Consider the following 18,506-nt stretch of genomic DNA (forward strand, 5'->3'; position numbering starts at 1 on the left):
GTGGGCCAGGATGTGCTCCAGTCTCTCCTCCTCCCCCCATCATCTGCTCCTGTGTGCTCCGATCAGATATGTCCCTCTCCCAGAGCTGCAGATTCAGTGCAGTCCTTTGAAATAAATTCTTCTAGGGGAAGGGGCAGGCATCCACTTAGTATTTGGGACTGGGGCCAGCTCCCCAGACCTCTCCACTGGTTCCCTACTCTGCGCCGGCATGCAAAGTGCCAATTTAAATGACTGAAAATAGACTCATAGTCGTGAGATAGTCCAAAAACAAAGAACAAAATTCCAAAACAATTACTAGAAGAAAATATTTTTTTGGTTAGTCCCAGAGGCACAAGAATCAGACCAACATGAAATTTCTCATCAGCAACAGAATGTTTGAAGACATTCCCAGCTTTAAGATGACTTTAAATTCAGAATTCCCTATCTAGCCAAATAAGCAATCAAGAGCGAAGGGAAAATAAAAATATTTTCAGACAGGCAAGAGTATTTACATACAAAACCATCTACAAACAACTACTCAGGAATGTACAGCAGGAAAGAAAATAGTTTAAATGTGACAAATAGAGGAGAGTGGAAGAAAAAAGAGTGGTCGAGGTGATGATCAATGAGAGACAAGCATAAGAATGAACGTGATTAACAGGATAACCAGCACATCTGCTCCAGGTGGATCTCAGATTGGACAGAGAAAGTGAGGTCTGGTGTCCTTTCCTGCAAAAAAGTGTTTCCCGTCCTTCACAAATGCTGTTCTAGAAAGGGAGTCTCCGCGGGATACAATGGTGAACCTACGTAGCTGCTAACTAAAAGATGGTTGGTCGGAGACTACCCACAGGTACCTCAGAAAAGGACGGCCTGGTGGCCTTCTTCCAAACAATCGGCCACTGCATAGCCTATTAACCACAGTTCTCTTCTGACACACACCTAAGTGCCAAGAGTGGGAATCCACTCTCCGGCAACTGGTTGGGAAAAACAGACCATTTCTCAGGAAAGATGCAACTCCCATTGGCTCTTGGCTCAGACAATAATTTCTCTAAGGGATTCTCACAAAGATGTCAGTGTGTGATGTCAAGAATCTAAAAACGTGTTTCTTAGAGAGGTGTCTGATAACAACCCTGGGGACATCATCCCAAAGCACAATTCCCAGGTCCCTGCACTCATTCTCTACTGAGCTGATTACATCCAGGAATCTATTTGAGAATATCTGCTTGAATAAATGAACTACACGTCATTCATCGAGCAATCGTTCTTATGACTGCATCTCTCCCGGGCACCTGTGCTACATGCTAAATAGCCATGAGCTTGACATTGAACTTCTGGGCATATATCTGGAGAGCAGATATGCTGTGTTACTGGCATACTAATCCTATTGCCATAAGAGAGACGATGAAGCTGGGAATGGGATTAGTATGCTTTTGGGAAGCCGAGGTCTCTAACAAACACATGTGCCTGGAAATAAAGCCATTCCTCACCATTCCAGTGAACAAGAAAGTAACCCCAGCAGCGATAGAATGTCTTTAGACACTTGCCAGTAGGCTGCTAAACAAAAGGTCCACAGAATCCATCAGCCATTCCGGGGAGGCAGCTACAACACTCAGCTTCCATAAAGATCACAACCTTGAAATGGAGTGATTCAGAGCTGTCCTACAGGGTTGCTTTGAGCCAGCATCGATCAATGGCAACCAACAACAACAGCCAACTTCAACTTCTAAAAACCATTAAAGTGATTCGGATGTAAGACTGAGCAGAACGGTCCCTTGGGGTTCCAAAACTGTTACCTCTTTATTGGAATACATCTCCCATGTTTCTTCCTGTTTTCCTGAAGTAAGACATCCCCCGAACATAAGATCTACTTACAGTTTTGCCTCTCACTGAAATATAAGACATCCCCCCAAAAAATAAGACCTCCCAGAAAATAAGGCCCCCCAGAACTACCGTAACTCTGGACTCTGGACCATAGAGGCGGGTGCCGCCGAGCAGCTCCCTGTTGGCCACAGCACAGCCAGAGCAGACAGGAAGTGTGAGGTCTCTTTTAATAAAACAATAAACAATAAATGTGTACCATATTCTTTTTCATGGAAAAATAAGACATCCCCTGAAAATAAGACCTACCGCATCTTTGGGAGCAAATATTAATATAAGACACTGTCTTATTTTCGGGTAAACAGGGTAGTAGCTGGTGGTTTCAAACTGTTGCTGTCAGTTAGCAACCAAATGCATAATCCACCAGGGGTCCTCACAACAGCATGATACCCCAAAAATGGGTAATTAAAGCTCCAAAGTCCTACTTAGTACAGGAAGTGAAACTGCCTTCACTCCTGACTTAGGCTGCTAACCACAAGATCAACAGTTTGAAACCACAATCCGCTCCCCAGAAGAAGAACAAGGCTTTCCTGTAAAGAGTCTTAGAAACCCACAAGGCAGTTCTATGTGCTGTCCCACAGGGTCATTATGAGTTGGAATCAACTCAATTGAGGGGAGTTAATGAATCCCCCAAACGGTAAAGGCCTTTGGAATTGTATGTTGGGTTCAACCAAATCAAAGGCCAATATTCAGAGTGCTTTTTAGGCTTTCAGGTACATTTGCCAAGACAAGGGATTTGCACAGTGTACAAGATAACTAAAGGAAGACAGCTCATTTATTTCACTACATGGTAATTTGCAAAAAGTTAAATGTTGGAAGGCATTTACCAAAAGGAACAGAGAGAGGGAGGGGACCAGAGAGGGAGAGAGGGAGATTCATCTGGAGCTAATTGAAAGGTTGGCAGTTTGAACCCACCAACTGCTCCAATGGAATAAGACCTATCGATCTGCTTCCCCTAACGATTCCAAACCAAAATCAGTGCCATCCAGTCCATAGTGATCCGGTAGAAGTTACGCTGGTGGGTTTTCAAGATTGTCACTCTTAACGGGAGTAGAAAGCCTCGTCTTTCTCTTGAGCAGAAGCCGGCGATTTCAAACTGCTGACCTTGCAGTGAGTAGCTAATGTGCAGCCCACTAAGTGACCAGGGCTCTTTGTTCTCTTTCCCCACAGGGGATTTTCATGGTCGACATGTGATATGCTGGCACGTAAAAACAATCAGAATCATCTTCATTTCAGATCATGGATCCCTAATAGTTACACATTGGGCTGCTCACTGTAAGGTCAGGCATTCAAAACAATCAACTGATCGTCCAGAGAAAGACAAAGATGAGGCTTCCCACTTACATAAAGAATTTTAGGCATTTCTACTCTGTCCCGTGGGGTCTCAATGCGTCAGATTCTACTAGATGGCAGTGAGTTATTTCCTTGCCCATGCCCAGGCTCCACCCTTGATAAAAATTATCTGATGGGCTCACTTCTGATTTAAGACAGCAAAACCAAATACATTTGCATATGGACGCACGCTTGTCTGCCCATTTGGAAAAGAGAGTTGCATCTCAAACATCCAAAGTGGTGCCTCTTCTCTAAGAAACAAGTTGAAAAGATGGGAGGAACATAACACTACTCTGCTGGAAATCCTTAACGGTGGGGAAGACATGCTTCTGTTAGTAAAGTTTTTAGGAGCCACAAAAAATAAAGTTTGAATAATGAACGCCTAGTATAAGGAAAAGAGGCAAGAATCTTGAAACAAACAGCCTGCGGTCTCCTTCCCCCTACTATCAATGTGAGCACATTTTAACCCATAACCTCTCGTCACCTAGGTTCCTCACCAATGTAATGCCACTTTGTATTGTGAACGTTGGATAAGGAAATGCTATTGTTGTTCTTGTGATTGTTGTTCTTGGCCACCACGTCTGTTCCAATTCATAGCGGCCCTATGCACAACAGAATGAAGGACTGCCCCGTCCTGTGCCGCCTTCACAATTGCCCTGATGGTTGGATCCACTGTTGCAGCCACTTGTGTCGATCCTTCTCCTGGAGGACCTTCCTCAGTTCTGCTGGCCCTCCACTGTACCAAGCATGATGTCCTTCTCCAGGGACATGCCCAAAGTATGTAAGACAAAGTCTCACCATCCTGGCCTTTAAGGAACAGTCTGGCTGCATGTCATCCAAGACAGACTTGTTTGTCCTTCTGGTAGTTCATATTTCATATTTCTTTACGCTGATTTAAGACAGAAAAACCAAATACATTGGCATATGTTCCTATTCAAGATTCTTCCCCAGTACCACAACTCGAATGCATGGATTCTTCTTTGGTCTTTCTTATTCAAAGTCCATTGTATCCAAAAGAATGGGGGTGGAAGGAGTAAAAAATTCACTCTTATCGGGTCTACTCCAATTTAGTGACCCTAACGGACGAGTAGAACTTCCCCCTTTGAGTTTCTGGGGGAGAAGAACCCGTTGTCTTCCTCCCATGGAGTGACTGGGGGTTTTGAACTGCTGACCTTGAGGGCAGCAGCCCAAGTTAGAACCCACTCTGCCACTAGGACTCCTTCATGTATGAAAATTCCCTTTGAAATTAGCAGAAACATTGAAAAACAGCAGGTAAAAGGTGCAAAATGGTACCATCCAAGCTGGGACACTCAGTTTTATAGTTGCTCAGATTATTACTTCCCAAAAGAATTTTCTGAATATTTTCAGTGGACATTAGCAAAAAAAACTCATTGATTCTACTCCTGATCCTCAAAGGCAACACTCAGCTCCTAACGTGGACTCTTTTTTTTCCTCATAATAACAAATTACACACGATGCATTGCCTACTTCCAGTAAGCAAGAGAAAAGAAGCCATTGACAGCTCAGTTATTAGTTTGCTTGGGAACAATCCATAACACCTTAAATTTAAGAGGATTTCGTGAATGCGGCAACTCTGTTAATTGGATCAAGAGTAAGGGGAAGATTTAGGGAGCCACCCATGGATGCTTGAGTGATCACAGCAACTATGAGTCTCTAATTAATGGACAAACTGTCTTCCTTCAATTAACTCCAGTGCATTCTGTCCTTTACCAAATGTCATTTAGGAGACAGACACCCTCAAGCATTGGCTGTAGTCTCCAAAAATCACAAGATGACAAAGTACCATGGAGAATTGGGGGGTCTCTGTACAGAAACCCAGACAGACACTCATACATAGATTGTTATTTCTTAAGCAAGGTTGGTACTTATCCAAAAGCTAAATAATGTCTCTAAACATGGAGTGTCATTTGGGGCTTTGGATTGTTGCTGTGTTTTTGGGGGTTGAGTCAGATGTCAGGGAAAGAAAAAAAAATCTCCCTCAAGCCAAATCAATAACTTAAGCTTTCCCTTTCTTAATTTTCTCTCATCCTTCACAATCTGGCCCATGCGCTTAGGAGCCAAGGCAATTCATTAAAGGCATGAGGAAAGAACAATGAGTGGGGTGAAGCTTTAAAGAAATGAGTTCTCCAGTCTCCAAGATTTCCTGATGGGCCTCCAAGAGCACATTCTGATACAAGTGGAAACTGTGTGTCCCGAATCGGGGTTTCCTATTGAAACCTGTGGTGACCTGCAGCGGCCGGGCTGATGGACATTTAAGCCAACTGACGAGAACCAAGACAGAAAGGAAAGGAAAGAAACCCTCCCACATTTTTCGGTAAGTCTTGTCCTCACAAAAGAGTTTGGAAACAGAGTTAGGGGATTCAAACAAAAGAAAGGGCCTTTGGTTTGTTTTCCTCTGGGTTATGCCAATTGATTCATCAGGTCCAGATATGTGGACAATGTGATGTATCAGGAGCATTTCCCCTCCAAGGGCATACTATAGCTTCGCAAACAAATCAAAACGTTCTACCAGTTCTTTTCTTCTTCTAGAGTACATGGACTGCATTAAGCAAGTAAAGGGGCACATCAATAAAACTGCCACCAAAAGTTCCCAAAATTATTTGGCCTATTGTCCTGGTTTCAGGAAAAATAAATAAATAAATTGCTCCGTGTCCCTGGCAATTAAAAACTTGTATAATACAACCCATAACCCAGGGTAAAGTGTAGGCATCTGTTTTTGCAGCCCTGCTGAATTGTTCTAGCACCCCCACCCCCACCCTCAGAGTGGTGTCCCCCACTTTGAGAAGCTTCCCGTTCTGTCTAAATGTAGATTCCCATCTGGACAGTTAAGACTTGCTATAATATAATGATAACTGTAATGGCGAATGTTTATTGAGTACTTGTTAAAAGCTAAATGTTTTATTAGTTATTCATTAAATGATCAATGATTACTTCATGAACCTTCCAAACAATCCTGTCAGTGCTCACAGATGTGAAAACAACGAAGGCTTCACAGGGTTAAGGAGCAGAGTCAGAATTCAAACGCAAATGCTTGCTGGGGGGCGGGGGGGGCCGTTAGAGACGTTTGAAAATGTATATGGGTAGAGAGACGAGAGGTACAGAGAGTTCACAGGCTCAGCTACTAACCCAGAGGCTCAACGTTGGAGTCGACCAGAGGCACCTCCTAAGAAAAGCCTGGTCTGCTTCCAAATAATAGCCATTGAAAACCCTAGGAACGCAGTCTAGTCTAACAGACAATGGGGTCACTGTGGATCAGAAGGGACTTGATACCAACAGGCTGTAAGGTACTGTGGAGAAAAATGAAAGGGAAATACAGGAAATCGTGTGTGTGTGTGTGTGTGTGTGTGTGTGTGAGTGTAAAGGGCCAGACAAAGGAAAAGGGGCCACTCATCAAATCCAGAACTCCAAGTATACTCCAAATCACACACATCCACCCTAATTACTGTGACCCTCAGACATTTCATTCCTTCAATACTTGATCTCAACTCTGGCACCATTCCCCATGGAGGCCTTCAGGTAGGACACACTTGGCCTTCCCTGGAAACCCTGGAGCAGTCTTTACCTTCTCCTGAGGACTGGCTCCCAAACCACTGTTCAACACTTACTGCTGCTGCAGCTGACTAGAATCCTCACTATCCAGGTCTGAAACTGAACACCCCACTGTGGCTCAGCGGGTAGTCAAACAATAGGCCTCTTGAATGACCAATAACACAGGGACTTATGTGCTTGATAGACCGTGTAACCACAGGAGCTCAAAAGCATTTGCCTCAGGAGCTCAGGGGCATTTGCCCTGGGATAAACCCCAAGAAGCAAGACTTGCTAGGGAAGAAGGGTAGATGAAAAAGTTAAACATGGGGAAGGAAATGGGAAGAAAACCGTTACAAGATGGGCGCTACAATCCATGTCATGACGTGAAATGTATATAAATGATTGAATGAAAACCCAATTTGCTCGGAAAAGCTTCACTCAAATGACAATAAAGACAAGCAAACAAACGGACTGCCACCCGTGGACTCTCCCTTCTAGGTACCGAGTGCTTTTGCTTCTACGTTCTTTCACAATTCGACTATCTGCAGCAAAAATCGTACTTTCATAGATGGCTCAGAATGCTTTGTGTAAAGATGGGAAGCAAGGTTTCTCTCCATAGCGCCCCCACTGAAAAAAGGAAAGAACATTTCAAAAGAGAGTATCTCCCCCAAAGATGGCACGAACCCAGAAGCAGCTGGGGGACGTGTAGTTTCCACCTTGAGATGCACTCAGAGCACTCACGGGAAAACAAGCCACCCGTCACAAAGGGGGAGGAAAGAAACCAGAGGGTTATCTACCTGCACAGGGAGCTAAGGCTTTTAAATCCTATACTTGTCCTTGTGAGATGCGGGAGGCAATAAATTGAGTTTCCTTAGAACATACTGTTTTTTGAAGCTTAGCTCCCTGAATCCATGTGACAAATAAAACCTGCTGGAACCAAGAGAAAGTGACTTATTCTAGAAATATTTATTGAGTTCGTTTGAGCAAGGCTCTATTATGAACAATGAAGGAAAAGCAGAAACAAATATGGCAGTGATTGCTTTTCAAAGGGTAGACAAACAGCCACAAATACCACCCCCACCCCCCCTCCAAGGCAGTGAACAAAAAGCTAAGAGTGCCCTGGGAAATCAAAGAAAGAAAAAAGCTACGTCCAGATGGGTGATCAAAAGGCAACCCAGCCTATCCCCAGCAGCTCAGAAGCGAATCACGTAGCTGTCTACTACCTGTGGAGTATCATAGATTGTCTTTTTTCCATGACTTTGGGTAGAGGTGAATCCCTGCATGGTAAGGTTCGAGTCCATCCAAAGATACCTTGAAAGAAAGGCCTGGTGATCCACGTCCAGCCAGTGAAAACCCTAAGGAACCGTGGTTCTCCCCTGACACACAGGAGGTCAACATGAGTTGGAATCAGTTCGATACAACTGGATGTTTGGGGGTTATAGGGTGAAGGTAGAAAAGAAAAGTTGGGCATATTTCGAAGCCAGACAATTCCCACCAACTCATTTACACTCACTCTGACTTGAGCCACTCTTACCTCATCCAGGCTGCGTCCATATCCCCACGTTGGGTCTCCGAGATTCTGCTCTTGCCCTCTCCGTTTTCGTATCAACAGTGAAGTCATAGTAGCTCTTTTACAATCATCTCATTCGGTTGCTCTAAATGGCTCTCCATCTCAAGAGAGACACTAGCTCTTTCCCAGAAATGTGGTGCCTTGCTGGATCATTACACATCCACCTAGTAACTTCTTTGACCTCATGTCACTAAATTTATGCACCAACCAAAAAAGCTGTTGATGAAGAAATGGAAGAACTCTACCAAAGACTTCGGTCAGAAACTGGTCAAACATTCTATCAAGATGCCTTGGTAGTGATTCGTGATGGGAATGGAAAATTACCCAAAAAAGGAAAGCACAGTCGTTGACAAATATGGTCTTGGTGATATCAACGAAGCTGGAGATCACATGATAGAATTTCACAAGATCAACGACTTACCAAAAAAGGCAAATACCTTTTTTTCCCCACACAAATGGAGAATAGTCATGTGGACTTCTCCAGATGAAATACACAGAAATCAAATTGACTGCATCTGTTGGGAGACACACTATGGAGGAAGCTCAACATCAGCAGCTAACACCACGCCAGGGGCTGACTGTGGAAAAGTTACGATGTGTACGTTCAGGTGAAAGCTGAAAGAAATGAAACCCACTCCGCAGGCGCCCAAAGAAGCCCTTCAGTCTATCCCACCCACATTCTGAGACCGTCTCAAGAACAGATCTGACATCACGAACACTCGTGGCAGAAGAGCCGATGGGCTGTGGGGGGGCATCAAGCACACCATTCATGACGAAAGCCAGAGGTCATTCAAAAGACAAGACAGCAACCACAAAAGATCAAAATGGATGTCCGAAGAAACTCCGAACCTGGCTCTTAAGAGCAGAGTCTCCCGTCAAGAGTATTGACGATATATTCAATTATATTCAATAGGATTTTTAACTAGAAATGCACAAAACAAAATGTGTCCGTATGAAAAGAAGCATGATGGAAGTTTGCCCAAGATTATCAATAGTTCTAACATGTGATAAGGCATTATCAAGTATGAAGGGGGGCGGGAGGGAATAAAGAAAAACTTGCAAAACTATCAATAACACTCATTTTAATAAACTACACTGGAAGAAAAACTAAAGTCTCCTACACTCCACAGAAAGTTTGGTAACAAAATCAGGGTTTGAGAAGCCCAAAGCAGGACGTGAAAAACAAACAGAAAAGTATGATAAAGGTGAGCGGGGCATTTAATTCCTAAAGATAAACTATTTTCATAGATTTTGTGATGTTGGTGATATTTCTTGGCTTTTCAAGAGTTGGGATTTGTTGGGGTTTTCTGTCTCTTTCTACATATTTCCTATCCTACTTGGCTCTCTCTTTTGTATTGGCTTAAGGCCTCGGCATCCTTAACTACCTCCTCTGTGTAGGTTCACAAGCACACACAAGGAACGAAGATGCTATCCCACCCTTCTCCCCAGGACGTACACAGTTGCTTTCTTGGTGGCCGCTGGGCCGCTCAAGGTGTCCGATTCAGAGCTGGACTTATCCATGATGCACCGTGCTTAGGGCCTACAGACTTTTCTAAGACTACAAAAATATTCATTTCAGAACCAGAATAAAAATTATGTTATAATGATTCTAGCCTGTATTTTATTGTTGTTTGTGACAACACAGTTGTAAAATACTTTCACGTTCAATATTTTTTATGGAGGAATGGGCCCCAAGAAGGCTCAAGTGACAAAGCCCATGCTGCAGCCCCCATCCATTCTGCCCCCCAACACACACACACACACCCCACGCCAAGTACACTAAAGGCTTCCTGGTGGCGTAATGAGTGCCGCCTGCACAGCCTCCACATTAGGGGATCAAGAACAGCTTGAGTTCATTTAAACAAAACCTACCATTACTAACAATTTCTGCTTCCCATATCCCCAAACTACATGAGGCCTGCATGAGGTATTTCACTCGCGAACAAGGCTCCTCCTCGTTGCTTTGTACAATAGCCCACGAATGTTTCAATGCACTTTGTCTTTGGACCTCCCATCGAAGCTATTCAGCAGGGCAAATAACAAAGGACAAACAGAAAGACATAGACTGCCATCCTAATCTTTCAATATTTGGTCAATTAGAAGGCACCATCCACATCTGAAAGAAGAGGGAATTCTAGGGGATTATGGAGATAATGGCAAATACAGCGTGTTTGGGAGCTAGTTATTATTTTCCCATGTCACTCATGACTGGCTTGTTATGTGCTCATAAACATCCTCAATGCCCTAAGATTCCTAACGACTCTGGGACCATTTATAGAAATGTAAATGCTGCCATTGTTAAACATATTCTAATGAGGCAAAATGCCACCACTGCATATGCGTTCAAGCAGCCCAGGCTTCTCTCGGCTATTCTTTTTGTAGCAGGAGCCTCTGTGATGCAGGGGTGAAAGCACCCTGCTGCTAACCTAAAGGTTGGCAGTTTGAAACCATCAGCCGCTCTGTGACAGTCTGCTTCTAGAGACACTTTGTTGTTGTTGTTGTTGCTGCTGCTGCTGCTGCTGCTGTTAGGTGCCATCGAGTCGGGGCTGACCCATTGCAACCCTATGCACAAAAGAACGAAACATCGCCTGGTCCTCTGCCATCTTCACGGCTGTCCCTGTGCTTCAGCCCATGGGTGCAGCCACTGTGTCAACCCAACTCTTGAGTGAATTCCCCTCCTTCACTGTCCCTCCACTTTACCAAGCATGATGACCTTAGCCAGGAACTGGACTCTCCTGACAACATGTTAAAAGGATGTGAGATGAAGTCTTGGCGTCCTTGCCTCTGAGGAGCACTCTGGCTGTACTTCTTCCAAGACAGATCCTTTTGTCCTTTGGGCAGCCCAGGGTACTCTCAGTAGTCTTTACCAGCTCCACAATGCAAATGCAGCCCTTCTTCCTAGGCCTTCTTTATCCAGTGTCCAACTTTCACATGCCAATGAGGTGGTTAAAAATACCATGACCTGCAAGGGTCAGGTGCGCCTTAGTCTTCAAAGGACCAGCCTTGCTTTTCAATGCTCTGAAAAGGTCTTGTGCAGACCTCTGAGAAACGCTCAGAGCCTTAGAAATCCTTTGGGGGCAGTGCTACCTTGTCCTCCTGTAGGGTCACGACTAGGTCAGAATTAACTGATGGATAATAAATTCGGCTTGGGGGTTCTTTCACCTTCATAGAAGCAGATCATCAGACCTGTACTCTGCAGCACTAGTAGGTGGGTTGAAACCTCCCACCTTGCATTGAGCAGCTGAGGGCAAACCCAGGTTTTGCCACCCCGGGTCCTGTCATAGATGCTCAAAATTATTTGTTGGCAGTAGAATTAATGAATGAGTATTTTAGGTCAGAGCATCTCTCAGGAACTCAGCCACAGGAACTGATGGTGATGAAAACATTCCTCATCATGATGAAGCAAATGATAATGACACAAATGTCAGTCCTGTGACATTATAACCAGTTCAGAGGAAGGGACTGGGCTGTGCTCCCTCTTTGAGTCCGTAGTAAGGAACAGATTCGTACAGGGCCTCATGGTCAAAGCAGCCAGCCTCATTACACAGCAGGGAATAGTGTCTACAAAGTCAAATTCTGTATAAGGGGGGTCAGTACATTGCATTCCTCATTATGAAACTGCCAATGAACCACTTGGCTAATGGTCCACTAAAAATCAAATATCATCTGAATAGTATTTGTGCCCAAGATATTTACCCCAACTCTATACAAAAATAAAAAGATACAACGAACACGTATCAAGCCTTCCTCTAAATTGTGCAGCTGTTAACGTTTCTTCACTGCCTTTACATTGTCTCCTCCTCCTCTTTCCAAACAGCACACACGCACGCAAAGAGGAAGAGAAGAAGACCAGGCAGCACAAATGGACAATTTAGATGAAGGGGACATAGGTGTTCATTGAATCTCTTTGTATTGTTGTAAAAGTTAAAATTTTCAAAACAAAACTTGGGGAGGGAACATTGTTCAGTAATGTTATATGGAGAAATGTCTGAAGATCTAAAAATAGCATCTGTGCTTGTAGTAAGTGTCAAAAGTACATTTAACAAGGCACAGGCCTTCCATTTGGGCCTATAGCCTCAGATGAAAACACAAGAGAAATGTTCGTACCAGAGGACATGGGGATAGCGCCCTCTAAAACCGTGAAACAAGGGACCGTCTTCACTTTGCAGGATTTCAGTGACATGATGCCTGTTTTCTTATTCCTACTTAGATAAAACTGCCTGTTTTACACATACACATTCATACATACTCTAAAAGTGTGGAACCTGGATCTCAGATCATTGTTTTAACTCAAAACCCTGTCTTTCATTGGAAACTGTCCCTTTTAAAGCTGGGGGGGGTTGTATGTTATGAGCCCAGGTGGCATAGTGGTTTCAGGGTGCGCTGCTATCAAGAAGGTCCATAGCTCAGGACCACTAGCCACGCCTCTGGAGAAAGACGAGGCTTTCTACTCCCGTAAACAGTTAGTCGTGGGGACCCACGGAGGAGTTCTGCCCTGTTCTAAAAGGTCTCCAGGAATCAATGGCCATGAGTTTGGTTGGGTTTGTTGCTGGTTTTGCTTTGAAATCTTCTGTTTACACATCGAGATGATCCCAGTGATTTGAGTCTAAATAAGTCATCGATTTTAAGAAGAAAGAAATCATAATCATAATCGTAGCCTCTTAGGCTGACAGTGGGGATAAGAAAGCATGGCCCCAGAGGGCAGAACTAATGTTCTATCAGTGGGAAGTACATTGGGGCTGATTTCAGCTCATTATGAAACTGAATGTTGCAGTGAGTGAATGCATCAAGAAATGATTGCCTGCCTGCGCAGGGTCCCCGCCTGTCAGAGGGGTTATCAGGAGGCAGGACAAGAATATTTTGATAAATTCTAATCTAGTCTTCAGTGCCTCAAGAGCCTAAGGTCCAAAGTAAAGAAGACTGGGTACATGCCTACAGATAGGAACTGGAATCACAGGGAATCCAGGTCAGATGACCCTTTCAGGACCAGTGGTGAGAGTGGCGATGCCTGGAGGGTAGAGGGAATATGCGGTAGAAGGGGGGAACTGATTACGAGAATCTATGTATAGCCTCCTCCCTGGGGGATGGAAAGCAGAGAAGAGGGCAGAGGGAGACGCCAGACAGTGTAAGATATGACAAGATAATAATAATTTATGAATTATGAAGGGTTCATGAGGGAGCGGGGAGTGGGGAGGGAGGGGGACAAATGAGGAGCTGATATTAAGGGCTCAAGTAGAAAGCAAATGTTTTGAGAATGATGAGGGCAACAAATGTACAAATGTGCTTGACACAATGGATGGATGGATGGATGGATTGTGATAAGAATTGTACGAGCCCCCAATAAAATGATTGAAAAAAGAAAGAGAAACCGCAGAATCGTCTGACTAACTGGAGATGAAGAAAATCAGCTCTCTCTGCAGGAGGCACCATGCTTTTAAACTTGAATATTATTGACTCATTGACTCCATGGCAGTGAGCTTGGCGTTTGAGATCACTTCTTTAGGCTTCCCTAGGTGGGCCCATGGCTAAGTGCTTAACTGCAAACCTAAAGGTTCGTGGTTGGAAGCCACCCGAGAGATCAGAGGTGCCTGGGAAGGAAGCTGACGATGTGCTTCGGAAAGGTCACGACCTCACAGCCCGAATGGCACAGTTCTCCTCTGTACCCCTGGGGTCACCCTACATCGGAATCAACTTGGCAGCAACTCACAGCAACAGACCAGTCACGTAACCAAAACAACAAAGCGTCTTTCTTGCCATCAGAAACCAAAATTGTAGCATCTATTTTTTAAATCTTAGGATAGTCATACAACGGAATATAGCTTTGAGATAAAAAAGGGGAAGGAAAAGAAAACCCACTACCAATTCACACAATCACATGGGCGTATGTCAAAAACGTTCTGCAATAGAAGAGAGATAAGAGAATACATATGCATACAATATGGCTCCATTTAGATTCATTTCCAAAACAGGCAGAAACAACCTGACAGAAATCAGAAGATGGTTATACAGGGATACAGGAGTCTGAGAGGACATGGGCACAAGGGGACTTACTGGGGAAATATAAATGTTCTAGATCATGTTCTGCAGTGGTCTATATATCCATGCCAGCAAAACTCATCAAACTGAACACTTAATATATATGCACTTTATTGTCTATGTAAAAGTCCTCCATAAAAAAATCAAAGTAAATTTTTAAATAATATTTACTTTAAATCATCTGAAGAGTTCACTACTTACCAAGTGGTTTCTTTTTACTGCAGAACATTATTGCCCCAGACTATTTTTCACCAGGCCTACATAAGACACAGGAAAAAAAAATGCATAAGGTTAATATTTTTCAGCCTCTCATGAATCATGTATTTATCCTACTAAGAAGTCACTGATACCGTAAGAGACTTATCAGATTTCAATTTAACCAGATAAGCCCGGCCACCGCCACACCTTCTCCCCTCCACCACTCCCACTACCCTCTCCCACTTCCCCCTGCCTGGTCTTTGACAGCAGTTTGCAGCTGAGAACTGTCTACTGAACAGGGATTGTTTTTCTCCTGCATTCTTGCTCCAAAGCCAGCCTTGAAGAGTCCTCTTTACAAAGTTCAGTGACATCTTGTCCCGCCACTCCTTAATACCCGATCAGCACCTCCCATTGCCTTAACAAAAGTGATGACCTCCAACAACCAGCTATCGTTCATTACCAGCTCTGACTTACGCCAACCTTATGCATAATATACTGAGCTATTGTCCAGTCATGCACTTGATCCTGCTCACCTCTCTAGCCAGGTTTCTCGGCACGCCTTCATGGCACCCACCACTCCTTGCACACCTTCAAACCTACACCACAGAAATACTGGATCCAAGCAGATTCTAGCCTTACTTCCAACCCCTTCACCCGACTAGATCCTAGTCATCTTTCTGTTAACTGACACTACTTTCTCCCAGAGACATTCCCTGATCACCGCCCCTGCAATGAGGGATAGAAGTCCCCTAGAGCCTTGTACGGCCCAATCCAGAGAACTTCTATCACCCTAGAATATATTACCTAGTTCATTGGTTCTCTTCCCATTAGACCACCAAGCAGGGATCATATCTACCTGGCTTATATTTGTATCTAAAATATCTAACAAATGCTCCGTACATAGTGATGCTTGATAAACACTAAAAGAATGGAGAAAAAAAACATGAAGAACATCATCAATAGCTACAAAGTATGGAGCAAAGGTATCCAGACTCTAGAAGCCACTTCCCTTTGAGCAAGTGTCCCTTCCCAGAGCCCACCCCCCAGTGGCATAACAGCTTCGATCTGCCTTCCCAAGCTGTGGCAGTCATCCTGTTCTTGGCTGTTCCCTCCCTCTTGCTGTAATGTGCTGCAAGCAAACTGGAGAGCAGGAGAGAGCCCATCAGAAAGCACTGCAGGTAGAAAAGAAGATCCACATAACGGGGAATCCAGACAGATGACCCCGTCAGGACCAGAGGTGGGAGTGGCGATACCGGGAGGTTGGAAGGAGGGTGGAGTAGAAAGAGGGAACTGATCACAAGGATCTACAAATAACCCCTTCGCTGGGGGATGGACAGCAGAAAAGTGGGTGAAGGGAGATCTCAGACAGTGTAAGACATGACAAAATATTAATCATTTATAAATTATCAAGGATTCGTGAGGGAGTTGCAGGGAGGGGGTGAAAATGAGGAGCTGATGCCAAGGGCTCAAGTTGAAAGCAGATGTTTTGAGAATGATGAGGGCATCAAATGTACAAATGTGCTTGACACAATGGATGGATGGATGGATTGTGATCAGAGCTGTAGGAGCCCCCAATAAAATGATTTAAAAAAAAAAAAGAAGATCCACCAAGATGTTTTGAGATCAGGTCTTCCTGTGAAACAGAACGTGATATGTGACCAAGTGAAGGGCTTCATCCATTAAGAGCCTTCTTTGTCCGTCAATAACATGCACGACTGCAAGAACAGGAGAAGGTGTGGATTCTGTGCTAAGGGCATCTGCATCTGGTGGCCCCATCTGGCCCGAGGAGAAAAGCTCATCAGCAAATTCTAAACCAACTTGTTAGGGCTTGAAAATTCTCTCTGGGGACACCGTCAACGTGTACTGTTTTCCTGGGCTCCGAGTCCCCGGAGCAGGGGACAGGGAAGAGCCGTTCTTTAAGCAAGATGGCAAAAGGAACTCTACCCTCTGACAGATGGCAATGAAAATTCAGGCAGGACAAAGAAATGCAATCTCTCAAGTGGTTTATAAAGAATACTGGCCCTGACAAGCTTACCTCTGTCCTCCTCTGCTTACTAGATCAATTTGAAAGATTGACATTAGCAGATAGCCAATACAAAAGATAAATCTGCATATATTTGCGTAACAGAAAGATAGCTGAAGACAAACTGTCCGTTTAACTTCTGCCCTCTCTCGTTTTTTTAGCTCTTCCTGAAAGGACTTCTCATTTTTGTAACTGACAACCTAACACCAAACAATACCATATCCTTCCTAAAATTATTTTTAAAGCATCCAGATGGCGCTTAACTCTCAATTTCCCTAATACCACTTTCCAAAGTGGTTTGGAAATCCCTTAGATATTAAACGAATCCATTTTTTCATGTTAGTCATTTTGGTTTGTGTCAAATGGTCTCTATTTCAAAACCAATCCTAATGCTTTTACTCACAAAGCTGTACGTCCATCCCAAACTTAAGAATTGGCATGTTAAATCCATTTGTAGGGAGCAATGATCCTTTGGGAATATTGGATGGAGGAGCTTCTCATCCGAAGGTAGCAGCTGCTAGTCTCCCTCGGAGGAAGTCAACTCTTGTTTTTCTGTTTTCTCGTCAACTCACCAAAAGGCCGGGCAGCCACCTGCTTCACTTCTGAAGGATGTTGAAGTGAAGCAAAAGTCATCTTTTGTTGAAGTTGGGGATCCGCGCAGGTCTAGGGAGATAGAGTGAACCAAAGCAGGTAAGAGAAAAAGGTTTACGAAAGTGCAATCGAGATCTTGAAGAGGAAATTGACATTAAAGCAAGCAATACTTTCATGGATACATCCTCCCTTCTGTTAAATCACCCCAAAGAAGCCTAAGATTAGTCTAGACACTAGACTAAGCAAAGGAAATGGTTCAAGGAAATCTTCTAGATGGCTCCTAGCTTATCCTTGGCTTCATCTTATGTAAGAGATTAAAATAGTAGCTTTCTTGCCTGAAACTTCTTGGGTACTTTTATAAAAGAAATGAAGGAAAAACAGGAAGAGAGAAATACAGTATATAACAAATAATAGCGAGGAGCTTTACATAGACTAGCTTCTTTTTAAATGCATTTAGCAATTTTTTTAAAGATTGAAAATTACACTTCCATGAGGAAGTCATTGTCTTTCCATCTCAACTTTAGCTTTGAATCTTGGTCACAGAAACGAATTCTTCTAGGCAAAAGAAAACAGTTTGTAAGGGAGGCGGGGGAATAAGGCATTTCGTTACGCACACCTTGGGATAAGCGAGATAACACGACATTCAAGTTGGAAAAGCTACTTAAACAACACTGGGGGGAGACGGTCCTAGCCAAATGACGATTTCACAAGGAGGCCTCTTTTTAAGATAAAAATAAGAGCACATGTGTGCAGGCGGCAAAGAATGAAAATAGAGATTCCCTTTAGTGATCTGAGATCATTCAACAATCAAGCGATTACAGTATAACTAATTCCCCCAGCTCCACTTCCATGCTCACCACACAGCCTGCCGATAATAACTCGCTTTCCCACAGAAACCTGCCTACAGCGGAAAAAGACACTAGTCATCCTGAAGTGAACTTTCTGCACCTCCTGACAGTTACAGTGCACATTTTAAATAAATAAATTGCCATTTTTAGTTTATATTACCCGTATCCTAGACTAATATTAGGCTGCTCCAAATGTTATACCTGATTTTAATCTGCTGTGGAATAACAGTCTTAAATCTACAGGATACAAAAAAAAAAGATAAAATGAACTACAGGTTAGTTCACCAAGAGATCCCCAGTAAAGAGCCAGATGACCTATTCAAGGTGCAGTAGGAGGTGATGGTTGGAAGCTCATTCAACCCTTGAAGTCAAATAGCCCTGGTCTTGGATCTCTGCATATTCTACTCACTAGTTTGGTGACCTGGGTCAAATAAGCTGTAGACGAGAACAGAGTGAATACAATGAGCTTACTTTCTAGATGTTAGTCATTCTCTTGAAGGTT

At 43.7% G+C, this 18,506-nt stretch overlaps 1 protein-coding gene across 1 annotated transcript in view; it reads right to left on the reverse strand.

Annotated features, from left to right (window-relative positions):
* Positions 1 to 17,216, reverse strand: part of ATP8B4 (ATPase phospholipid transporting 8B4 (putative)) — a 254,036-nt gene extending 236,820 nt beyond the window's left edge. Inside the window, exons 1-2 of the mRNA XM_045286465.1 lie at positions 17,138 to 17,216; positions 14,546 to 14,601 (exon numbers count right to left, since the gene is read on the reverse strand). Of these exons, the coding sequence (XP_045142400.1) occupies positions 14,546 to 14,573 (28 nt within the window). The 5' untranslated portion in view covers positions 14,574 to 14,601; positions 17,138 to 17,216. The remainder of the gene's footprint in view (positions 1 to 14,545; positions 14,602 to 17,137) is intronic.
* Between the last annotated feature and the right edge of the window lie 1,290 nt (positions 17,217 to 18,506).

This window comes from Echinops telfairi, unplaced genomic scaffold (assembly GCF_000313985.2).
Source record: "Echinops telfairi isolate 266 unplaced genomic scaffold, ASM31398v2 ScPeMD7_8;HRSCAF=38, whole genome shotgun sequence".
NCBI classification, from domain to species: domain Eukaryota; kingdom Metazoa; phylum Chordata; class Mammalia; order Afrosoricida; family Tenrecidae; genus Echinops; species Echinops telfairi.